Consider the following 26518-nt stretch of genomic DNA (forward strand, 5'->3'; position numbering starts at 1 on the left):
CAGCCCCGACAAAACGTTGCACAACGTTTTTTAAACAGAAACGGTGATGCGTTGAACACACTGTTCTGATGACGTAAGAGTTGCAACTATGGCAGCTGAGAAGGCCATTCTTTGTGTTCTTTGTGAAGAATTTTCTGAGCCTGATGAAGTCGGTATAAATATGTGTTTAATACTACAAAATATGCCCGATGTTACAGTTACTGCACTTGCCGCCCAGAACAAAAGAGAACATCCCAATTGAGTGAAGGCATTTGTGGAAACTGAAATGGAAGCACACATCTTACCTAATTCAGACTAAAACACATCTATTTAGCCTCACATACTGACTTTATTTGTAGGTCATACTGTTTTAATACCCTGTATTTTCTTTCTCATTTTTAGGAAAAGCACTTAATTACCATTGTTTATTTCTATACCAATACACTTGCAATGAAGCTAAAAATATAAACAACTACATCATTATGTTGATATCCTATATTTTTTACGATAAAACTTTCGACAAACATGTCTTCTAATATCCTCAGTTGTTGCGTATACCGAGCTGCATCAAACACATTTGTAAATTACTTTCCTTGAACCCATTGTGCGAGTTCACTTTAATACCGCGTGCTTTATATACATGTTGCTGCTGATTGGACTGCAGTTCTGACACACCCACCAAACAAGAGAAAACGTATCTCATGGTGCGTTCAAGTCCTCCTGGGAAGTTCGTACGCACGAGGTGGGAAGTCGTGCTTATAACGGCATGTGCGTTCAAGTCACTTTCGTCGGAGCAAAATGGCGGAGTACTTTCTCTTAATTAATTACACAAAAATACAGTAAGGTTCTTAAACTCTTGTTCTAGAAAATGAAGAACAAAGAAATGTGCATCAGGTGTACTTTGTATTTTTATGTTTTGAATTAATTTATGAAGCCACTGCCAACACATCGTTACATGTTGCATTGTTATATTATAATACTATCATATTCTGTGTTGGCGATTAGCTGTTAATAGAAAAGCCTGACAATATCACAGCTAAATACCTTTACGTATTGTGTATTCCGCCATGTTAATCACTGACACGCCCCCAACTCGTAAAGATCGGAGCTTAGAGAAAATCCCGAGCTCCCCACTGGTATTTACGACATTGTGGTGGCGTTCAAGTGCGTTCAACTCGTAAATACGATCTATACGAGATGACTTGAACGCACCATTAAACCCCGTTGCACACCGGTGCACGCCGTTTCCAGGAAACATGACGTTCAACCCGGAAACCATAGCAAAACGTTGCGCACCGTTTTGAACTTGAACATGCCCCTGATGACGGGACAGTTTGATCTTCGGCTGACAAATCAAAGGAAAGGGGCGTTTCATTCCCGCCCACGTGTAAAATACGAATATTCCAGCTGTTTATACATTTTTCTACCTCAGAACGAAAAACGAAAAATCAAGCTGAATTCTTGGTTTCGTTGTTTTGGAAAAAATGAAAATCGAAAAAGGAACTGTTTTCTCATTTTTCTACTTTCAATATTAAACTAAAAAACGACTGAACGAATGATACACGGATTATAGATGAATTAGCAAACAATTTATCAAGTACAAATCAGTGATTCAACCAATCCATACCAATCATATGAACCAACATGCATGTTCAAGAAAGGTTATCATTTTGAAGAATTTTGGAGTGGTTGTTCCACATTTTCTTCACCCACATTTTCTTCATCTACATTTTCTTCACCCACATTTTCTTCACCCACATTTTCTTTATCTACATTTTCTTCACCTACATTTTCTTCATCTACATTTTCTTCACCCACATTTTCTTCATCTACATTTTCTTCACCCACATTTTCTTCATCTACATTTTCTTCACCCACATTTTCTTCACCCACATTTTCTTCACCCACATTTTCTTCACCCACATTTTCTTTATCTACATTTTCTTCACCCACATTTTCTTCACCCACATTTTCTTTATCTACATTTTCTTTATCTACATTTTCTTCATCTACATTTTCTTCACCCACATTTTCTTCACCCACATTTTCTTTATCTACATTTTCTTCACCCACATTTTCTTCACCCACATTTTCTTTATCTACATTTTCTTTATCTACATTTTCTTCATCTACATTTTCTTCACCCACATTTTCTTCACCCACATTTTCTTCACCCACATTTTCTTCACCCACTTTTTCTTCATCACAGCAGGAGGCACAGCAGCCGCAGCCACTGATAGCTGCAGTAAGTATTATAAATAAGCTCAAAAGGAGCACAATCCAACCGGCTGCCTGGGGAAATAAAAACAATCAGTCAGTTAATTAATACAATGACTATTTTTATAGTCAACTGTCATTCAGAAGATACTTTTATCCAGAGTGTTATTACAGGGATAATGACTGTGAAGCCGTATAGTCTTGCTTAAGGGCCAAACACAGGGTGATTTCATATTCATAGCTTCACTGGTACACATTTTTATGCATTTTAAAACACTGAAACTTAGATAACAGCAAATATTTTTGCATGAACTACTTTAGAGACAAACAAATCTGCTTAAGTTTAAAATATACAATTAGTTTAGTTAAAAATGTTAGGTGCACTGTTACTTTGTTAACGCTATTTAAGCATAAGAAAACATTTATGGGACAGTTATGTCAGATTTTGTTGCTGAAATATGTTTTTGAATTTTGTGTTCGGCCAGCAGTTTTTAGGATTTCAGGATTCCCCCATTCGACTAGATAGGACTTGGTCTTGGATGCCTGAAACAATATGCAAATATGGCCGCCGAGTGAACACTTCCTCAGAGGGACTTAGGTGTTAGTCAGCCTTCATGATCTACTTGTGTATGAATACTAATGAGAGCACATTGAATGGTTGACACTATATAACAACCTATTTACTTATTTATCTTTTTGAAAATTTGAAAATCATATTTTCTTACTAAATTTTTTTAATAAAATTTTTTTTTATATTCAGAAATGTTATAGGTTATAACATTTCTGAATATAAAAAAAAAAAATTATTAAAAAAATTTAGTATACAGCATACCTGTGAATTGGCAACAAATCTCTCAGTCAGATCTCGTAGTTCGGTCTCATTTCTTCCTGGGATCGATTCAGTGGGTTTACACCATTTCAGATGATGCTTATCCTCAGAAACATACACTCCATTCCAGTATGTGTTCCGACAGGCAAGATAATTACCATCAAGGAGCAGAAGGATGACCCACACAAATGGTGGAATCAGGCAAAGTATGAACTCTTTCAACTTTAAACATTTACAATAGGAACAGCATTTTTTCAAATTTGAAACATAGGAACGGCATTTTTTCAAATTTGAAACATTACAAAAGGAATGGCATTTGTTGAAATTTGAAACATAGGAACTGCATTTGTTGAAATTTAAAACATTACAAAAGGAACGGCATTTGTTGAAATTTGAAACATAGGAACGGCATTTGTTGAAATTTAAAACATTACAAAAGGAACGGCCTTTGTTGAAATTTAAAACATTACAAAAGGAACGGCATTTGTTGAAATTTAAAACATTACAAAAGGAATGGCATTTGTTGAAATTTAAAACATTACAAAAGGAACGGCATTTGTTGAAATTTAAAACATTACAAAAGGAACGGCATTTGTTGAAATTTAAAACATTACAAAAGGAACGGCATTTGTTGAAATTTAAAACATTACAAAAGGAACGGCCTTTGTTGAAATTTGAACAACACTCGCTAAAGGAACAGGTATTTCTAAGTTGTATAGCTTTAAATGGCTTTAAAACTAGACACATTAAAGAAAAGAAGAAAAAGGAAGGTGCAGCGAAGATCAAGTTTGATGCCTTTGCATTCAGCTTAACATCGCATGGGCATGAAAAATGGTCATCAAAAAGCCCCTCCAATGGAACTAACAAAAGACTAGTGGTGAAAACAGCAGATTTGGCCAGTCCACTTTTAAATGTTTGAACAAATCCTTGTGTTAAAGGCATCTTCTGAGGCTCACACAGCTGCTCTTGATTGATGATGTCTGATGGCTTCTCTCGAGATGTTTAAAGATGGACAGGTCCCCTTAAATGAAAATATCTTAATTATTTCATATCCAACAAGTAAAGAACAGACATTACATTTACATACACCTTAAATGACAGATAGCCACATACAATTATTAATAATACTTATTATTAAATACTGTATTTTAGCTAAGAAAGAAATATAGTCCATCCATCCATCCATTCTCAGAACTGATATCTTCTGTAGGGTCGCAGATATAATCAATAAATAATATTACAATGATGAACTATAGTTACAAGACTACAGTTTTTTAGAATTTTTTTATAGATTAATTTACTTAAAAAACGTCATGTTACAATCATTATTTATAAACAGAAATTATTGCATATTTAATAAGGGTCAATAAAGAACTAAATTTGAAAGTTTATTAAATTAACTGAAAAGAAAGGAGCAGAGTCGTACGAGACAAGTCATCGCCCAGTTCGTTAAACGACAGTGCAGAAATGTAATCTGGAAACTTTCCAAAGAATGCAATGTATGCAAACAGGCTGGCATTCGGTTTGCAGAGGACCTAACCAAGGAAGACAAGATGGCGCGGGAGCTGTTGAGGCCAAAGATTAAAGAGGCAAGAGATCATAAGAAAAGAGCTTATTTTCGAGGGCCTTTTGGGTTTATAGAAAAATAAAATGCGTAGGAAATAGTTGCTGGGATTTATTAATGTGAACAAATGAGACACATGAAGTTATGTTTCGAGGGACCTATGTAACGTAACTTTTTTCCACACATTTATTGCAATGTGTTATTGTTAGCTTGTTCTCTTACGAGAGTACTCTTGTGTTGCGTAAACTAGCTTACGCTACGGGAAAATCCCTTTTCTTGAGAATACTGAAGCCAAAAATTATCCTTAATTGTGTATCAATTTAAAACGCATTTGCTGCAGAGAGCAGACCTAGGCGAGGCAGCTTGTGCGCCTATTGGTTGCTCTGCGGCAACTGCTGCAACCTATCGAGAGGCTGCTCGTGACGTAAGCACCAATGAGGGCGTCATGGCCCTATGCCCTTTATAAGCCAGGTCCCGATAGGATGCTCTTTGATTTTTCATCTCTTCAGCGAAGTGTACACATCGCTGGATCTCTGGAAGAAGCCTGTGCCGTCGAAAAGGCACTGCAGCGGGACGAGCCATCTGCATCGCAGAGCCAAGTGTCTGAAGAAGCCGGCCGTCTTCTCGCCGCCTTCAGCCGCCGTTCCTGCTGCGCCATCTGGCGCCCATATCCTTTGCATACGCGACACTCACGTATTGTTCCTAAAAGAGCCGAGACGTTGTTTCAAATGCCTCGTGTTTCTAAATGCGGCTCGTGTAGAGCCCCTCTCAGCGACGGGGACCGCCACATCCTGTGCGCTTCCTACCTGGGACGAAACCACGTGGACCATGCGCTTTCCCAGGGCGGCTACCCGGAATGCGACACCATGACTGTGTCGACCCTGCGGGCTCGACTAGCCATTTTTGACGTGGATTCCGCTCCTCCGCCTCTCTTGTCCGGGCCCCGCCGCAAAAAGCGCCACTCGCAGAGACCACCGGAATGTAATCCTGTTCGCAAATGCACGCCGGTGGAATCCCCGCGTGCATCGCTTCCTGAGTCTCCCACCTCGTTCGACAGGGACAATGCAGAAGAGGACAGTTGCTCTCTTCTCGCTTCGGGGAGCGAAGAGTTGCTGGGCCCCGTTCCGGACCCCGCCCCTTCACTGCAAGAGTCCAGTGGAGTACGGGCTAGCGTCGATTCCTAACTTCTCTGCCTCCTTACTAAGGCCGTGGAGGACCTCGGCCTCGATTGGTTGCTGCCGGAAGAGCCCGCGCCGCGGCTCAGGCTTGATGGCTGCTTCCTCCCCGGATGCCGCTCGACGCCTCACTCGAGGCCTGCTCCTTTCCTGCCCGAGGAGCGATCTAAGTGTTGGAAAGCGCCATTTTTGGCTAGGTTGCGGACTTCTGTCTCTTCGACGCTCTCTATTGTTGACGGCGCGAAAGACAAAGGCTACCAGTCCATTCCTCCCTTCGAGGAAGCTGTAGCGACGCACCTTTGCCCACCAAAGCCTGCTTTGCCCTCCAAAGCCTGCCGAACTACTTCGGCCCTCATGGCCGCTCGAGTTCCGCGACAGGTCGCTCAAAAAAGCAGCCGCCTGGCAGGAACACAGCGCCCCCGCCGTCTCCACCGCTAGCTTCACAGCGCCGTCAGCCCAGGGACTCTCATCAGTGCTCGCGCTCCTCAAGCCGCCGTAGGCCGCCTCTCCCCCGGGGACCCAGGCCCAAGGTTGCGCTGAATCCTGAGCCTCCCAAGTCTTCCTGACCACTATGAGAAGACGACGATGGTCGAGTCCCGCTGCGGCTGGACCGCCATCAAAAGCAGCACACTTCGCTCTCACAGTTCCCACAGCAGAGGTGACTGGAGGAGAGTATTTTACAACCAACGAGCCCGTTACACAACCCGCTCGCCTGTACCCAAACGCCGTTTTCATGGCGACCCAGATAAATCTCAAAAAGAGCATTATGTCTGTTGGTCCGGCTCACGCCGAAAGTGTTATAAATGTAGGAATTGTGCCCACTTCCCAGTGCTCACCCCTACACATAAGCACGGCCCGTTCAGTGACACTCACTCATTCAGGGCCCACATCAATAAAATCGGCTCAGGTCGCGTGTGTTTCAAATGTAGGAAATGTGCCCACTGCTCAATGCTCACCCCTACTCATAAACACTGCACGCCCGGTGTCACATACACATATAGGGCTCCCTTCAATAAAACACTTCCTGGTCCCCGTGACAAGAGTGTTATGTGTGAATCGGCTGGCCGCTATTTTCAGCGTGCTGCCCCATATAAGCGCTGTAAGCACAGTGTCAATGTATCAACCCAATCGCGTCTCTGGGTCCCTGACACACAGCGACCAGAGCCCAGATACCATTCTACCCCTAGCCATACGTGCAAAAGCATGGGAAATGATCCCGGGCATGTCAGAATGTGTGATGAACATTATAAAGTGAGGCTATTCGCTGCAGTTCGCTCGCAGACCTCTGCGCTTCCGAGCCAGGGTCGAAACTACGCTGAACTACCCTCTGACACAGAGCGAGTCGGGCTTCTACAGCCGGTACTTCCTAATACCCCAAAAAGATGGCGGTCTCAGACCCATCCTGGATCTCAGGCGTTTGAACAAAGCCCTTATGAAGAGGTCGTTCAGAATGCTCACGACCAGACATATCCTCACGCAAATTCGCCCGAGGGACTGGTTTATTTCAGTGGATCTGAAGGATGCTTATTTTCAGATACAAATAGCGCACCATCACAGGCCTTTCTTGAGATTCGCCTTCGAGGGCCAGGCCTATCAGTACACCGTCCTTCCGTTCGGCCTGTCTTTAGCATACCGTACATTTATGAAGTGCATGGATGCGCCGCTCGCTCCCCTGAGACCAACGGGGTATGCGAGTACTGAACAATTTGGACGACTGGCTAATTCTAGCGCAGTCAGAGGCGGAACTGATAACGCACAAGGCTCTACTACTCAGCCATCTAGATCAGTGGTTCTCAATTCCAGGCCTCGGGACCCACTGCTCTGCACATTTTGTATGTCTCCCTTATTTAACACACCTGAACCAGATCATCAGCTCATTAGGAGAGACTCCATGAACTGAACTGAGTGTGTCAGATAAGAGAGACATACAAAATGTGCAGAGCAATGGGTCCTGAGGACTGGAATTGAGAACCACTGATCTAGAAGGCTTGGGTCTCAAAGTCAATTGGACCAAGAGTTCGCTGTCTCCCAGCCAGAAAATCTCTTTTCTGGGAACAGACTTGGAATACAGCGCCTGGCAGCGTCATTCAAGTTTGGCAATGTCACTCCTCTCAAAAGTTTTCAGAGGATGCTAGGCCTTATGCTTGCTTCGCATGCGCCCACTTCAGCACTGGCTGAAGACGCGCGTCCCGCGTCGGGCATGGGCCTCCGGTCATGCACGCCTCAGGGTAACCCAGAACTGTGTTACAGCTCTGGAGCCCTGGTAGGCGACCGACGGGTATCAGTCAGGCGTAGATCTGGGAGCGGTCTCGAAACTGAAAGTAGTCTCGACAGATGCGGAAGTCAACCTCTTCACATCGCTAGACAACGCTCATTGCCCACAACTGGCCCAGCCGCCCACTCTATGCGTTTCCCCCAATTACGTTGTTACCACAGGTAATCAAACGAATCAGGGAGAACAAATGCTCTGTGCTCCTCGTAGCGCCGCTTTGGAGGAACCAAGTTTGGCTCCCGGAGCCGATTCCGATCTCCTCTCTCAGGCCAAGGGCGCGATTTGGCATCCACGCCCCGAGCTTTGGGCCCTGCATGTATTGGATATCAACGGATACCCGTTGACCTCCCAGAAGGAGTGTTAAACACGATTACGCAGGCTAGAGTGCCCTCTACTAGACGGCTCTATGCTTCCAAATGGTCAGTGTTCTCCGGCTGGTGCTCGGCTCGAAACTTGGATCCACAATACTGTGGGGTGACGGAGATTCTCTCGCCTCGGTCAAGCGGGTGGGTGACCTGCACACGCTCTCTGTGTGCGCCACATGCCTTGAGTTTGAGCCTAATGACTCCAAAGTCATCCTCAAACCGAGAGTGCTTGCCCAAGGTCCCCAAGGTGCTTGCCACCCCTTTCAGAGTGCAAGTTATTGCCCTGTCAGCTCTCCCTGAGTCTGACAGCGAGAATGATGTGAATCTCCTTTGCCCGGTCAGGGCGCTGAGAATTTACGTTGAACGTTCTGCTGCCTTCAGACAGTCAGAGCAGCTCTTTGTTTCTTTCGGTGGCCGCGCTAAAGGGCTAGCTACCTCGAAACAGAGCCTTTCCAGGTGGATAGTTGATGCTATCGTGTTGGCTTATACGTCCAAATGCCTTTGTTGCCCTTTGGGCGTTAGAGCTCATTCCACCAGAGGCATGGCCTCTTCGTGGGCCTGGTCCAGTGATGTATCACTTCAGGATATTTGTATGGCGGCAGGTTGGGCCTCTCCGTCTACATTTGTAAGGTTTTACAACCTAGAAGTTCCTGCCCTACAGGCTAGACTGTTATCAGTCTAAACGAAATATCTGCAGTTCTGCTCGACTCAGTTCCGACCAGACTGCGTATTATGCTTTAGCATTCTTGTACAGAGTGGACTGTGCTCAGTCCAGCTGTCATTCTACAGTTCAGGCTGACTAAGGTCTATCCTGACTGTTTTACTGTGTTAAGCACCTATTCATTCTACAGTTCAGGCTGATTAAGGTCTATCCTGACTGTTATACTGTGTTAAGCCCCTATTCATTCATTAGGCAACTATGTTGCCTTCTGCTATTCTCATTAGGCCCACTTCTTGTCGGCCTTGATATTACCCACCTATCGTGTGCCCCGGGTTTTGATTGTTGGAGGATCTCCACTGATTCTTTTAAATGTTTATGGTTATAATGGACAATCTAGGAACAAAATATTGGAACAAATATCACTGTATTGTTACCGTCACACTAATGCCTGACACAGGAATAATATTTAGACAAAAATATTGGAAATTTAAAGCAAATTTTCTAAAGGATGAGCAGTTTTGGAATACAGTAAGAAACATATTATATTAAGTTAAGACAAATGAAGAAATTGAAGTGGGATTTTTTTAAAATATGAATGTAATTGATTTTGGGGCAATGAATGGAGTTATTAAGTCAAGATGGTTACAAACATTTGTAAAAAAATGAACAATCTTTATGGTTTAGTCTTCCTTTCGCCTTTTCCAAAGGACAGGAGGAATTTATTTTCTTTTAAGATGCGATTTAGACCCATTAAAATAGCTTTTTAACTTATCTGATTTTCACATGCAGATATTCCTATATTGGAAGATGCTGTACAAGCATAATTTTACTCCACATAAGGCTATCATTTGGAATAACAGATGTATTTTACATAAGAGGAAATCTTTATTTTATAAAGAATAGATGGAAAAAGGAGTTTGGGCTGTAATGCATTTAATGGATGAAGATAGTAATATGTTAAGTTATGATAATTTCAAGGTAAAAATTCATTTGGATTGTTCATATAGACAATATTCTTTAGTTGTCAAAGCTATTCCTGTAGCTTTGAGAAATCTAATTAAAGGTATTTTACAATATTCTTTGATAATACCCACACCTTTGGATTTGTTTATTGATGAGTATAATTTCTTGGATGATAAATGTAATAACAAGGTTTTGAGATCACTTATTACCAAAGATTAACGGGGCTAGATCGGGCCTCGTCGGGGCTCCTCAGGGCCAACGACCGGGGTTTTGGCCCGCCGAATACCTTGGTCCAAAGCGAGCCAACTCGGGCTTGAGGAGTGGTTACGAACAGAGGAGGAGTTTACAACTTGTCTTTTGAAAATCATATTTCATATGTTACAAGAACAGCCTTTTTCCACCTTAGAAACATTGCTAAGCTACGTAACATGCTATCTGTTTCTGATGCAGAAAAGTTAGTTCATGCATTCATGACCTCGAGACTAGATTACTGTAATGCTTTATTAGCCGGTTGTCCTGCATCCTCAATAAACAAGCTACAGTTAGTCCAAAATGCCGCCGCTAGAGTTCTTACTAGATCAAGAAAATACGATCATATAACACCAATTCTGTCGTCTCTACATTGGTTACCTATAAAGTTCCGTATCAATTACAAAGTATTGCTACTGACCTATAAAGCCCTAAATGGTTTAGCTCCCGTGTATTTAACGGAACTTCTATCGCCCTACAATCCATCGCGCTCTTTAAGATCACTAAATTCGAGGCTTCTGGTCATTCCTAGGATATCTAAGTCCACTACAGGAGGGAGAGCTTTTTCACATTTAGCTCCTAAACTCTGGAATGGCCTTCCTGATATTGTTCGAGGCTCAGACTCGCTGTCCCAGTTTAAAACTAGATTAAAGACGCATCTCTTCAGCCAGGCATTCACATAATACTTACATTTTATACTACAGTTGAGACGACTCGACGCGGGCGATGTTTATGCCCTAAATCAATACATGATTAACTAACTGTATTTCTCTATGTACATTTCTGAAATGCACTTTCTGTAAAGCTGCTTTGAAACAATATGTATTGTGAAAAGCGCTATACAAATAAATTTGAATTTGAATTTGAATTTGAGTTTACCTGAATCTGGATACTATAGCACCGGATGATTCTGATATTCCAGCTAACACCAGTATTAATTTTAACATAATTTTAGCTCAAAACTCACTTTCATGTTTGAATGCCTTCTGTTTGTGATCCGATGGGGATTCTGATCACCATATAAGCTAGAAATATTTATACACGATGCAAAAGACTATATGCGTGCCAACCAGGGCTTGACATTAACACCCGCCAACCCACCAAATGCGGGTGGATTTTGCTCGTGGCGGGTAACATAGTCACTCCAACTAGCCACTTTGGCGGGTTGAATAATTGTAGTCTTTTCAAAAGGCATCTGAAATAAGTGTGACACTACGACACTACAACTCTCATGAGTATTAGGGCTGTCAACGAATATTCTAAATTCGAATAGTTTTAAAAAACAGAATTTCGAAGGTGAAAATGAATATTCGAATGTGGAAAAATGCCTGCGGTAGCAGAGGCGCGGCTGTCTGCTTTGGGCGCGCTGCCTGAAGGGTCAGGGACAGGTAAGGAAGAAGCATTAACGTTAAACAGAAACATTACTAAAGTGTAGGCTACTGTACTGACTGAATAGATATTGCATGAATAAGGTAGGTTAGATACAGCAGTTTCATGCACTGCAGGCTTCCACTGTAATGATGCAGAGCAGGAAGCAAGAAGCAGGATCCAAGTGCAACGGTGTTTTTATTAAATAAACTAGAACTTTGACATAAACTCAAACTTCGGAACAGACCAAAGAACATGCAACCTCACAACATCAATAACTCACAATGACTGAACTAAAACACAGGGCTTAAATACACAGACAACCAAGCTAAACAAGATAACAAGGGGGCGTGGTAAATAAGAAACACCTGGGAAGACTAATCAACATAACGGGAGACAGCTAAACATGAGAAGACAGGGGAACACATTCTTTTTAATATACTACATATGCATTCAAGAATTGTCCAAAATGGTATAGCAATCAGTTTTATGTGGATTCCAGCACACATAGGAATAAGGGGAAATGAAGAAGTAGATACATTAGCAAAACAAGCTTTACAGAAAGATATAATAGAGTTACAAGTTCCATTAAGTAAATCAGAGATGAAGGTTTTAATCTGGAGTAAATTGATAGAAGAATGGCAAGTAGAGTGGAACAATGGGACAAAGGGTAGATTCCTTTTCAGCTTATTAAACAAGGTAAATCAAAATATAAAGTCTATAGGTAAGTCAAGGAAAGAAGAGATTATTTTCAGCAGAATATTATTAGGGCACTCAAATTTAAATAGCACACTTAAAATAATAGGGAAACACCCAAACGGGTTATGTGAAATCTGTAAGGTTGAAGAAACAGTAATTCATGTATTTCTTGATTGTAGAAGATATGAGCAAGAAAGAGGAACAATGATAGAAGAAATAAGAAAGAATGTAAAGCAGGAAATAAATTTTAAGGTTTTAATAAAATGGGCAAGTGAAATAAATAGTAAAGTCTTCTTCGATTTTATTAGAGAAACGGGTTTGGTGAATAGATTGTAAAACTCTGTTCCACACTCCGGAGCAGAAGGTGGCAGTAATGCACCTATTTAAGTTGGTTGCCAGCCGCCGTTAAAAATCAAAAAGAAGAAGAAGAAGAAGAAGACAGTTGGTGGCGGTAAATGCACCATTTAGCTGGTTTGCCAACCGCCATAAAACTCCGAAAGAAGAAGAAGAAGAAGAAGAAGAAGAAGAAGAAGGGGAACACATGACAGACAAGAACAAGACACAAAACCCACACCGTGACATCCACTGGTTTGATTATTTACCGTTTCATGTCAAGGAAAAGTTCCATGTTTACCATAGCACAGCTCGCTCGGAGCGTTCAGTGTCGGTTTTATATACTGTAAAACTTCAATTAATGTTAATAATATTTGTTTCAATCACTGAATGAAGCCTGCTATATAAGAGTCGCGAGCTTAAATTGCTTGCACAAAACTCTTGATCAGCACTCAGCATTTGCCTTGTTGTTCATTTAAACCGTTATGCGTAGAGAGCGTGACGCCTCATTCGCACCGCAAGACCTCCAGACGCGCGTAAACGCATCTTTACATTGACACTGAAATCACTCGCGCCAGACGCTCTATTCGCGTTTGGTGTGAACGCAGCATGAGGGTGAGGGCGAGAGAGAAGGCTTGTTTAAGATGAGCAAAATCTGCGCAGATCCGATCACCGGTGATCAGCGCTAGATGCATGCCGGTTAGAAATGTGTCCGAGTGCGGTCCGCCTTGCTCTGATGTCATGCTGACGTATGTCAAAAATCTCTCGCGAGCGCTAGGCGGAGGTGTCGGATTCTGCAGTCGAGCGCAGTTGCTCTCCACTGACTGCGCTGATCAAAAGCATGATGGGAAACGACTTGCTGACAACAGAGCTTAATGCTCATTGGTTTAAACAACTGTGATGTATTGTTCTCTTTTAAAATGTTTGATTTTAAAACTCTAATATCATGTTTTATGTGTATGTGTTATGTGTGAATATTCCTAAACGATCTGACAGTGCGATCTCTTTGGATTATGCAATTTAATTTTTATAAAAAAAAAAAAGCGACGTTTTTAGTGCAAATGACAGAAAGACACATAATTTGTCATTTAGGCAATAATTTATTTAGGTAAACCATAGCATTTTAAGTGCAATATTCAATTTATTATTATGCGTTGTCGGTGGGGGCGACATTGCAAGTATTGTACATTAATTCAAGTATATTATGTTTACAGAAGAAGGTTTGAATACAATGGCGGGCGAAGAGGAAAAATTATGCAAGCTAATATGTATAGCCTACATCTAAGTGTGTCAGTGTGTGTGTGTGTGTGATTTTGGTTGGGTGACAGTTGTAGGTTACATGTTTGACAAAAGCACAATGTTGTGTTTTACATAAATATAAGTTTAACGATGTCCTGGACTCCTGAACAAAATGACGGAGTAAGTTTTTTGTTTATGTTTCCACTGTTCGATCGCGCCCACGCCTCTCTCTCTCTGACACACACATTCCAGCGTTGCAATTTTGACATCGCAGCCTGTTATTATGCGGCGTTTACACCAAACACGAATAGAGCATCAAATTTGCGTCTAGTTCGATGCTTGAACATTTTGAATCCATTCGCGCGTCCAAAGCGAAAGCGAGCTTTTGAAGCGAAATAGACGGGCGTTCAGTGCTATGACTCTACGGGAGCGCGTCGCTCGCGTTGCTCGCGTTGACTATGTAACGGCCCTAACGGTACGTTCACACGGGGCGTCAGCGTCAACGCTTCCCATTGACTTTGAATGGGTGACGTCAAGCGTTGCCGAAAAGAATTGTGGATCCGTCGGTGGCGCTTCACTGGCGTTGCTCGCGGCAGAAGTTGAGAATTTTTCAACTTCTGCCGCGAGCAACGCCAGTGAAGCGCCGCAGACAGAAGCGTCAGCCAATCAGGATCGCTCTATGCAAATACAGTAGCCAGGCGGCAGCCAATCACGGCAATGAAGCTTGTTGTTGAGTTCCTGTCTAATTTCATTGGCTGACGCTGCTATGACCATGGCGTCAGTGCCAAACTTCAGCCACGCCTTCAGTCAAGCGTTGACGCTGACGCCCCGTGTGAACGTACCGTGAGTGACACATTGGAATTGAGTTAAGCTAGCTAGCAAGCTAGCGCTAGATAATCATACAAGTTTGCAAAAATAACAGCAGCACGCAGCAGCCCTACTCAACTCACTCTGCCACCCTTCCTCAATGTCGACACATTCTTACACATTAAACTGAGTGAGTACAATATAATCTTATCATTTCAATTATGCTTTCAAGTATCACCAACTTACTCACATGTTAGTGGTATCCAATGCTAGTCTAGCTGCTACTCTCCATTAAGCGCTGTCAGAATGCAGGCACGTAATGCACTGTTGATGGGGGCGTTACCCAACATGTTGCTAATATGGGGCTTGTGTAGCATAAGTGACAAATGACTTGTAATGCATACATTTCAGCTTCCTTTAGACCGTTTCTGTTCAGGAGGGTTTTTTTTAATTAAATTTATTTTTCCCCTCCTCAGACTGGGGGTGGGGCCGTGAGGTTGGGGGGGCCGGCAGGGTGGCCGAGCCTTGACCAATGGTGGCCGTGGCCCCCCCTGGCCACCACGTAGCTACGCCCCTGGTCTGCGGTCTTGGCCATTAGTTGATTTACTTGTTTTTGTGTAGGTAATACGTTGTCAAATATGTTTAAACTTAAATAAACTATACAAGTAGTTATGTCTCTTTGTATTAATTTGTCCTGTTATTAACGTAACATTGACAAAATGCGCAACCAGATGTTCGAATAGTTCGAATATAGGCTATGTGTTTTTTTTAGAGGGAATATTCGTACGTCATTTTTGAGCAATTTTGACAGCCCTAATGAGTATTACATGCACACAGTGTTGCCTTGCGCTTGCGCGCTAGTGACCAACAACACAGAAACGAAGAGACAGCTAGCTGCCCTGCTGTAGTGACGTCGTATGCCGGTGGAGCTATGTGGCGACATGTAATACATAATACATGGTTTTATTTTAAAAAAGGAGCTTTACACACAACCTTATCAGAGCTAATGATAATGACCTGTATTGTTATATTTATTTAGTCTTGATTTGCGTGTGTACAGTGGTTTTACATTTAAAAGGGTTGTAAATCTAGTTCAAGTAAATTTTAGCACGCCAAAGTCAACTTTTATCAGTTAATTTCACAACAACAAAAATGTGGCTAGTAAAAATGCTGTGTGGCTAGTAACTTTGGGAAACCACTAGCCACATTGGCTAGTGAGCAAAAAAGTTAATGTCAAGCCCTGGTGCCAACCATTACCATAGTAAACATGGTAAATACAACTGCTTGAAGAAAGCAGACAAATCATATAGGCAATCACAATCGTGTATTTATTTTATCTGTCAGTACGTCATGTCTCTTTAACCATATTTGGTTAATACCATATTTGACTGTCTGGTAACCATATTTAGCTCTGCATATGTCATAAAATAAAGCAACTCCGGTTTTTTGGGTAACTTCCTCTGTTTCTCTGACTGAAAATAACTGTATTGGGAGAGAAGCTCCTCAGGTCGTATTTCTGGTGGAAAATTTGTAGAAATTATCATTCTTCCTAAATGTGATATAAACATACTGTCCTGTGACTGCATCTGCATATAAACAGAAACAGATGCAACTGAATATGAAATTCAAATGAAACTAATGCTTATACAATTTTTAGGATAAGAGCCGTTCTGTACTTTAATGTCAATATAGGGCTGGGCGATAAAACGATATCTGTATTTATCGATGGTACGCCATTGTCAGTAACGATATAAAAAATGTTCGATGGGACTTCCGGTGTATGACTAAAAGGCCTCTCTGTAAGGCCTCCCTCATGACTAAGTTCCAGGTGGAATTTAACACAGCGTTCTCCAAACTTGAGGAGCTGATTGACAAATTCCAGAACACCTTACTGGACCACCAACAGCGTCTCTCGTCGCTAGAGACATTTGCAGACTCCACGAGCCAAGACATGAAGGCCATGGAAGCCGAGCTGGCCGCGGTATCCGAAGCTAACGCTAGACTACTGGCCAACCTCGTTGTGTGTGTGGATGGGTGAGTTTTGTGTAGATGGGTGTGTGCACGCGCTACATCCTTTTGCAGCCTATTACTTTTTTCACTGTCAATGTTAGTGTTTGATTTTATGGTTGATGTTAGCATTTTTGTTACGTTTTGTCGATGGACACAGAAAGTTGCTGGCTGATCACCATTGAACTGTGCCCCCCTTGGTCAAAGCCATCGTGACAACGCAGGCACCCTTTTAGTTATCATACAGCCAATGCACTTCAGTTATACTTGTGTTTGTAAGTGTGTGTGTGTGTGTGTGTGTGTGTGTGTGTGCGTGCGTGTGTGTGTGGGCATGTGTGTGTGTGGGCATGTGTGTGTGTGTGTGTGTGTGTGTGTGTGTTTGTGTGTTTGTGTGTGTGTGTGTGTGTGCGCGTGTGTGTGCGCGTGTGTGTGTGGTTGGGTGTGTGTGCACACGCTACATCCCTTCACAGCCTATTACTTTTTTCACTCTCAATGTTAGTGTTTGATTTTATGGTTGACGTTAGCATACCCAGAGAACTCCCCCCGTATTCCTGGCTGTAAAAGAATGAGCCAAGAGTGAGGATTTGGGGTGGTGGAGGGATGCTGAAAAACTGTCAAGGAATGTTAGGTGAGTTGACAGAGTGAATATATATATGCTTCTTCTCATGCTGATAGGGTAGACATAGTAATTGTTTGATTACAAGTAGATTGGATTGATTATTTGAACGTGCTCCTCCCGAACTTTGTTTGTAAAACATCATTTGTGGGAGTTGGGGACAATAGGAAGTCATGCGGAAGTGTAAGAGACACACCGCTGTGCAATGGACACTTAGAATATTGTTTGTTATCGGGGTTTTTTCAGGCCAGAGGTTTCTGTGTGTGTATGTGTGTGCATGTGTGTGCGTGGTGGTGCTGTCTGTGTATGCTTAATGATATGACTTTCCCCCAAGTAGACGCCGTATCAGCTAATGAATTGGGTGGCCTGATAACCACTGCTGAGGTTCAGGAAGCCATTAATTCTCTACCGAGCGGTAAATCCCCAGGGCAGGATGGCTTCACTGTGGAGTATTATAAAACCTTTTCCACTCTCCTTGCACCAGTTCTAAGAGATACTGTATGTACAACGAGGCTTTTCGTCAGTGTCGTCTTCCGGATACCCTATCGAAAGCCACCATTTCCTTAATTCCTAAGAAGGGGAAAGATCCCCTGCTCTGCGGCAGCTACAGACCAATCTCGCTTCTCAATATGGACCTCAAAATTCTCTCAAAGATCCTCGCTCTCCGTCTTCAACGATTAATGCCCTCGATTATTTCGCTAGATCAGACAGGGTTCATGCCTGGCCCACAGTCTTCCCATAACACTAGACGCCTACTCGACATCATTCACTCGTCAAGCAAGGATTCCCCGGAAATTGTTGTGTCCCTCGACGCCGAAAAGGCCTTCGACCGGGTCGAATGGGGGTACCTGTACGAAGCAATGGACAGGTTTGGCCTGGGCGACAATTTTATTCTATGGGTCAGACTGCTATACTCATCCCCGATGGCCTCAGTTCAAACTAATGACATGCTGTCACCCCCTTTCTCACTTCAGAGAGGCACCAGACAGAGCTGCCCTCTGTCCCTACTCCTGTTTGCCATAGCGATAGAACTTCTGGCCTTTTGGCTTCACGTGGAGGAGGGCGTTGAGGGCATCACACGATTTGGCATAACTCATAAAGTTTCACTGTATGCGGACGACCTGCTTCTGTACATCTCTAACCCTGTCGCCTCACTTCCTGTGATTTTAAACATTCTGGAACGGTTCGGTGCGTACTCCGGCTATAAGCTCAACTACCAGACAAGTGAGCTCCTAGTGCTAAACTCTCTGGCTAAGCAGCTCCCACACTTGTTATCGTCATTTAAGTGGGCTGACGACGGATCTAGCTACTTGGGGGTTCATATTACAACAGTCGTGTCAGACTTGTTCCGCAAAAATTTCTTACGCCTAGTTGCAAAAACTGTAAGTGACTTTGACCGCTGGTCGGTCCTACCACTCTTCCTCATAGGCCGGGCAAATTTGGTTAAGATGGTTGTCCTCCCCAAATTCCTTTATCTGTTCTAGCACATCCCAGTACTCATTTCTAAATCTTTTTTCGACAAGCTGGACAGTGCGATATCTAAATTTCTGTGGGGCGGCAAACCCGCTAGGATCCGCAAGGCGATACTACAGTCCCCTAAGTCTGAGGGGGGTCTGTCACTCCCTAACTTTAGACGATATTATTGGGCAGCTAACCTGCAAAAATGTTTATACTGGATGAGTGACGACTGTGTCTCACTTCCTGTCTGGGTACATTTGGAGCGGGCGAGCTCACGCCTTCCACTGCGGTCAGCCCTCTGCTCCCAACTCCCTTTGCCTTCAACATCTGCGGGCACATGCCCGATTGTATCCCTCTCGCTTAAGATCTGGAGATCACTAGGATCGTCCTCTGCGTTCCCTGGTGCCCTTTCAAAAGCTGCGTGGGAGGGCGACCTGAAAATGGCTATTATGGACGAACAGTGGGACCAGGCTATGGTCCACTCTTCCTCCATATGTGCTCGTCATGGACTAATCCAATGCAAGATCCTTCATAAAGTTCATTACACAAATGCAAAACTGTCTAAAATATATCCCACTGTCCGGGACACCTGTAATAGGTGCAATCAGTCTCCTGCCAACCAGCCGGACCGGTGGCAGGTGACATTCCGATCCCACTGTACGGTGTTTATTTTGTTCACTGTATGTCACCTGTTGTTGTAAAAATTCCAAAATACTACTTAATAAAAAAAGCTGGAAAAAAAAGTTTGATGTAGCACTCAATATTTTCATTAAGATGCCCGATCTTAGGGGATATCTTCACAGACTGCGTCTAAAACCGGATGTAAATTGCGGCTGTGCCGCTGTCTCCCTTTCCAAAGCGCTTGTGCTCCCGTGGCGTCTGTTGTTGCTATGCAACCATGAACTGTGCGCTCCACATCAGGTTGACTGAAGGTACAATCCATTCAACCGTAAGTGGACTGCGAAGTTAAAGATGGCGCGACCACCACAACGTTGCCCAACATCAAATGGCAAACATAATGAAAGTGGAACAAAAACTGCACTAGGCCTACTCATTATTTTGTGCTTCACGCTCAGTTTGGACCATCAATGTCAGTTCAGCGCAAGCCGATCTTGATCGAGCGACAGTAGCTGCGTTTACATGGACACTTATAATCGGATTGACGGCTCAATCGGACTAAAAAACCTTCATGTAAACACCTTAATCGATCCGATTGAGCTGAATCCGAATGAAATTTCGATCGGATTGAAAGGGGTGGTTTATCCCTTTTGTAATCCGATCGAGAGAACATGTAAACACTTGATCGGATTGAAAACCGAAACTGAAAGGACTGCGCATGTGCAATGACGTTAACTAACGTAATGACGTATGACGCGCGGAACGAGCTGTTCTTCCTGTTGAATAAAGTGTCATATTAATAAGTTTCCCGTCATTCTAAAATTCTCATTTCACTCGCGCGTCTGTGAAGTGAAGCAGGACAACGTCCCACCAGTCCTTGTTTTGGATTCTCATCCACAGACGACTGGTTTTGGCCGCGGGGAGGGGCTTACTGCGTGATCAATAAGCAGCACGGCAAAACGGTTAATATGCTCTAAATTATGACCAGAGACGAATTAATATTACGTCTGCTTTTTAAAACAAATAAAGAACCAATAGAGGAGAATATTTATGCGCAAAAAGTGGGAAACTCTGTATATTCGTGCGGTGTGCATGTCAAAACATCAGATCCGATTTGAAACTTGTGACATATAAACGCGCACATCAACCCGATTACTTTATTTATCATTCATGTAAACACCTTGTTCGGATTCATCAGTCGGATTGATTTCATTCCGATTGTGTCCATGTAAACGTAGCTACTGTTACTACACAGCGCTAAGAGATCCAGTAAAGAAAGCATTTGAATTTGCCACTTAAGTAATAACATCGCTGCGAGATCTAGTGAGAAACATTCAAATTTCTCCGTTATTAACGAATCAAACATTGCTGACGTGGAAACCAGGAGAAACATTGTGCCATGAATGAACTAGTTATAGGCTTTAAGTCCACAGATCAGCAACGTTCACCATGGATTTAACGTATTAACACTAACTGTATCCATGGAAGTGGGTGCACTTTAGTTTAGGGGTGTGCGATATCAAGATTTTTTGATCATGGACGATTAAAATGTCTCCACTATCTGCTTTTGAAAAAATATCGTAGTATCATGTTACAGTCAATTCTATCAGTTGCCGTTCCGACGCCTCCATCTCAACAACGCGACGTACATCACATGTTAACGCAGAGATAGAGTTTCACTCACGGGACACTGCAATTAACAAAAGTTCATTATATGCATGTGCTTTAAAGCCTTGCTGGTTAAACATTTAATTTGCGTGCTAATGCGATGTTTTAACATGCGCTTTTCTGAGCACATACACGCAAAGCTCACAGGCATTAAAAGCCTGTCAAACAGCAACTGGATTCTGTTACATTTGAGTCTTATTGTTCTAATACTGTCAAATATGTACTCACAAGGTTTACATAAAAACAGTTGGTTATGTCTAAAGTAAAAGCAAACGTTTGAGAGGAAACTGGGTGTGGGTCATATGCTTGTATATTAGATGTGTCGCGTGCCGTCTTAAAGTGACAGTAGCCTAAAGACCAATTTATACTTCTGCGTCGAGTGTACGCCGTAGTGTATGTTGTAGGCTACGCACGTAGGCGACGCCGTTGTGAGCATTTCTGTGTTGCTCTGCAGTTACACCGCCGAAACGCTAGTTGGCGGGGGCAGGTTTTAATGTTCCACTGTGTTTAGATTAGGGATGCACGATATATCGGCATAAATATTGATATCGGCCGATGTTCGTCATTTTTTAACCTATCGGCATCGGTCCGATGAGTAAAATTGGGCCGATAACCACAACCGATGTGTATCCATCTAGTTGCTGTGTCGGGAGAGGGAGGTGGAGGGCGATTTGGTCGCGGTATTTGTTTGTGCACGTGATACGCGACCGTGTCAGTGTCAAAGGCAGCACATGATTGTGGGATGTTAAACTGAAGAGGAGAAAAAATGTCAGCGGTGTGGTCGTTTTTTACGGTGTCGAAAGAAGACACTCGAAAAGCAGTTTGCAACACCTGCAAAGTCGAGGTAATGCGAGGAGGGTGCTGCGTCAAGTCATTCAACACCACAAATTTAATATGTCATTTGAAAACCCACCACCCAGACCTACACAAACAATTGCAGGAAAAAAATGCTGCTAACATTAGCCAGCAGGCAAACACGAAAGCAGCTGCAGCTGGGAGTCCGATACAGCAGGTACTCGACAAGACCAAGAAATTTGCCAAGGACAGCGCAAAAACCAGATCAATAACCGACAAGGTAATGGAAATGATTGCTCTTGACGACCAGCCTTTTTCCATAGTGGAAGACCGGGGATTTCGGCGGTTGATAGAGCATATTGAACCCCGCTATAGTCTGCCAAGTCGGCGCTACTTTTCCGACGTCTCCCTCCCTGCTTTGTACGAAGTCGTGGCCACGCATATCCACAAATTGTTGGACAATGTGACTGACATTAGCTTCACGACGGATATATGGAGCTCGGATATAAGTCAGATGAGTATGTTGAGCCTTACTGCTCAGTGGATTAATGAAAACTTTGAAATGAAGAGAGCTGTTTTACATGTGCACGAGTTTGCAGGATCGCATACGGGAGTCGCCATCGCTGGCGCTTTTGACTGCATGTTTGCTACGTGGAAAATTAAAAAAGACAATGTACATGTTGTGCTTCGTGACAATGCGCGGAATATGCAGAAGGCAATGGAGGAGTGCGGCGTTAAAAGCCCAGGCTGCATGGCTCACACGCTGCAGCTAGCAGTGCATGACGGAGTGCTAAGCCAGCGGAGCATTTCTGACTGTGTGGCGATCGGGAGGAAAATTGTCGGACATTTTCGCCACTCTCAACTTGCTACCTCTCGGCTGAGAGACATACAGCAAGAGTTAGGCACGAAAACCATGATGCTACAACAAGATGTGGCGACAAGATGGAATAGTACTTTTCTTATGATGAAAAGTCTACTGGATCAGAAGCGCGCGCTTGGTGTGTATGGAGCAGATCATGAGCTGCCTGCGCGTTTAAGTGCACATCAGTGGGACCTCATTGAAAACATGACCACGCTTCTCACTCCATTTGAACAATTAACGAGGGAGATCAGCTCACATCAGGCTACTACTGCGGACGTGATTCCGTCTGTTGTGGCACTGAAACGTTTGCTGAGCAAGACAGCTGACATAGACAGTGGGGTCCGCACAGCAAAGCACACACTACTGGACGCTGTGAACGAGCGATTTGGAAGCGCCTTCTCTGAGCCGCTTTACTATTTTGGCAACGATCCTTGACCCGCGGTACAAAGACCGTTATTTTGACACAGTCACCAAGCAAGCGGCGGTAAAGACGCTCCAGCAGCAAGTGGACAAAATGACGCACAGCGACAGCGCTACGGAGACACCGGACACAGAAGAACCGCAAGAGAAGAAGATAAGAACAAGTGACGAGGGTGGAAAGTCGCTGCTTGACATGCATGATGAAATTCTGGAGGAAAACTCGACCATGGAACAGCAGGCAGGCCTGACAAGCCACATAAGTGTGCAGGTATAGTATTATCAGACCCAGTCTTTAATTCAAATAACGAAGTCTTTTGTGCAGTTCTTTTTTATTATTAACGTGCTGTGAATTCTATAGAGTTACTAAAATATATTTACTTAAATAAGAAAGCTAATTGTTATAAAGAATATTGTTTAGTAATGCTTCTCTGCCCCCTTGAGGTTGACCTTAAGCACTGGTCATCTCCTCAGAGCAAAGTTCATCAAAGCTCTTAAGGGGAGGAGGACAGTAATGTCTAGCTGCTGGTAATTGATCAGACATGCATAGTAATACACTTGTCTACATTCCTGTAGGTGCATGGCTATCTGAGTGAGCCCCTCATCCCCAGAAATGAGAGCCCACTGCACTATTGGAAAAACAACATGTCTCGCTTTCCTGCCCTGGCTAAAGCAGCGCGCAAGTACCTTTCAGCTCCATGTACAAGTGTGGACAGCGAACGTCTCTTCTCTGCTGCATCACATATTGTTGATGAAAAGAGAAACAGGATCCAGTGTGAGAAAGCAGAAATGCTTCTCTTTGTAAAAAAACACCTGCCTTTGGTGATGAAGTAGGCCTGGACTATAACTTACTGCACAGTGTTAGGTGGAAACCCTGTTTGTTTGGGACATTTACTTTTGAGTAAATTGTTGCTGCTTTAAGTTCGAGAATGTACAAAGACCACCATGTCTTTTGAATTACGGTTATGTCACAGTTCTCATTTTTGTTTGAACATTTTTATAGATGGGTCTTAAAATTGACTTGTTTTTTTTATGTTTGCTTGGTAGAAACCTTGTTTCAGGGTTTGGACATTTACATTTACATAAAAATGTGCACAAACAGTCAGGATATGTGTTGGATATTTTGATTTAGCCTTTTTCTCAAATTTGAGTTTAACTGGAGTGCACAGAGCTGAAAACATGTTGCCATGAATACTGGCATGCTTGATAAGTGGTAAAAGTTGGTTACTTATGTTTTATGGTAGCCCTGTAACCTTGTTATTTGGAAATAAAATGCATTCTGAAAATAAAGGAAGAAATTCAGTACAAACTTTTATCATCTCAGAAACATTTTTTAAAAACACATATCGATATCGGTAAATATCGGTCATCGGCCATAACAGAAAAATTAATATCGGATATCGATATCGGCCAAAATTTTCATATCGGTGCATCCCTAGTTTAGATTCATCGCGGCTGTTTTGAGTTTAGGCTACTAAGCGACTGAAAGAGCGCGGATCATGTTGGAGTTGGAGCTTATTGTGAAATTACTAAAACTAAAAGGCAGAAACGAGAGAGGCGTCGGAGGAGATGGTACGTGTGACCCGTGAACCTGTAGACGGTTGAACTGAATTTAAAAATGACGGGCGGTGCAGAAGAACACGCCGGAAATGCGTAGGAGGAAATGCGATGCTACCAAGCCGACCAATCACAGATCTTGTGGTCCGCGTCGTCGCGACGTGTAGTTACATTTACGTATGATACACGTCTATGCGTATGCTACACGTACCTACTGTGCGCACTATGACGCAGAAGTATAAATTGGCCTTATAGTAAACACGCTGCCGCTTGTCCTTAAAGGAATAGTTCAACCAAAAATGAAAATTCTGTTATTTAGTACTATCTAGTGTTGTTCCAAACCTGTATTAAAGGGGTCATATAATGCCATTTTTGTACAAGTTAATTTGATTCTTTAGGGTCTAAATTAAAAGTTTGTAATATACTTTAATAAAAAATTCTCATTAGTATTGTAAGAAAACTCATTGTAAGTGCATGTGTCTTTAAATGATAATGAGCTTTGCTCACCCCGCCCCTCTGTTCTGTGGGCGTTTTGCCACAACACACATGGAGTGTTGCCTTGACAGTTGAGGGTATATTTTGGAGAAAGAATGGCAGCTGGAGTCTCTGAGGACTCATCTTCATGCAGTTATAACTGGGTTTTTTTTTTTTTTTTACATTACTTCTTAATCAGTAACAGACACCATTACATCTACAAAAGTAAGCTTAGTGTAGAGTGCAGATCAGGACAAATTTTTCTGTCCGAGCCCAGCCCGCGTCCGACAGAGCAGTAACCGAACCCGACCCGAGCCCGACAGGCATAAAGATATTTATGTCCGAGCCTGACCCGAGACCGACAGTTAAAAAATGTTTTTTTTCATACTAATGACACATGTTGTACGTTTGTTTGAGTGGAAAGCCCGCTTTTATTAAGCAACTGTAGGAAGGCATTTGGAAATGTCAACAGGATGAGTGCATCAGCGCCCACGGAGCAACAAGCGCACTTAACACAGGTGCGCATGCACGTGTTTCGTTGTCACGGCTACATAAACAAATTTCCGCACACAGGAAGAGGAAGACAGATGTTATGGTAATATTTTACATGTATTTTAATCACAAAAACGAACGTTTGCATCAATTGAAAGCATCAGGCACATTGGCTGCCTACATAATAAGCTGTTTTAAATTTAAAATGTTCAATGCCTTATCGCGCTGATGTGACCGAACCCGAACATAATTTCTAAATATCCATCCTCTATTGTGTTACCATTCATCTTCATGCAGTTATAACTGTTTTTTTTTACATTACTTCTTAATCAGTAACAGACACCATTATAAACCATCTACAAAAGTAAGCTTAGTGTGGAGTTACCATGTTAACTTTAACACCTGCGTACACAGTTTGTAATAACACAATAACCATAACGCGTTGGTCATTATAAACGTGGGATTATGAATTATATTGATGCCGTAATGTACCGAGTGTAAACATTCGCCGCATTCATCGTGAAGCGTGCTAGCGATTTGCAAAGATTAGTATAAAGGTTAATAAAACGTTACACTCACTTCTTCTTCTGGAGGTGCAGCAGGAACACGAATAGTTGGTACCGATCCTTTTTTCAGGAGCAGCTTCTTAGCAAAACCAGCTTTACAACGTTACTGACCCTCCTTTATAAAGCAGTCTGGTAAGTCTGAGAAATGATTCGCGCAAACATGAAAGCATTGACGTTGAACGTGGGGAATATTCCCTTCGAAAACAAATTCTCCTGCGCTGACGAGAACAGCCTCTTACTGGAGAAAAACATGAGCTGTAAAACTGCC

The 26518-nt window shown here is 42.8% G+C and overlaps 1 protein-coding gene across 2 annotated transcripts; it reads right to left on the reverse strand.

Moving 5' to 3' along the window:
- On the reverse strand, nucleotides 1–26518 carry LOC311276868 (uncharacterized protein). Of its 2 annotated transcripts, XM_084386856.1 has the most exons (4): nucleotides 26264–26518; nucleotides 3029–4046; nucleotides 1854–2271; nucleotides 1–1748 (listed from the first exon to the last, which is right to left on the reverse strand). In XM_084386856.1, exons 2-4 carry the CDS (start codon nucleotides 3965–3967, stop codon nucleotides 1645–1647), a joined length of 1461 nt encoding a protein of 486 aa, XP_084242982.1. In that variant the 5' UTR covers nucleotides 3968–4046; nucleotides 26264–26518; the 3' UTR covers nucleotides 1–1644. The 2 variants fall into 2 exon arrangements, with proteins under 2 accessions (XP_084242982.1, XP_084242981.1); XM_084386855.1 differs by having other exon boundaries at nucleotides 2–2271.

This window comes from Rutilus rutilus (genome assembly GCF_951802725.1).
Source record: "Rutilus rutilus genome assembly, chromosome: 18".
NCBI lineage: Eukaryota > Metazoa > Chordata > Actinopteri > Cypriniformes > Leuciscidae > Rutilus > Rutilus rutilus.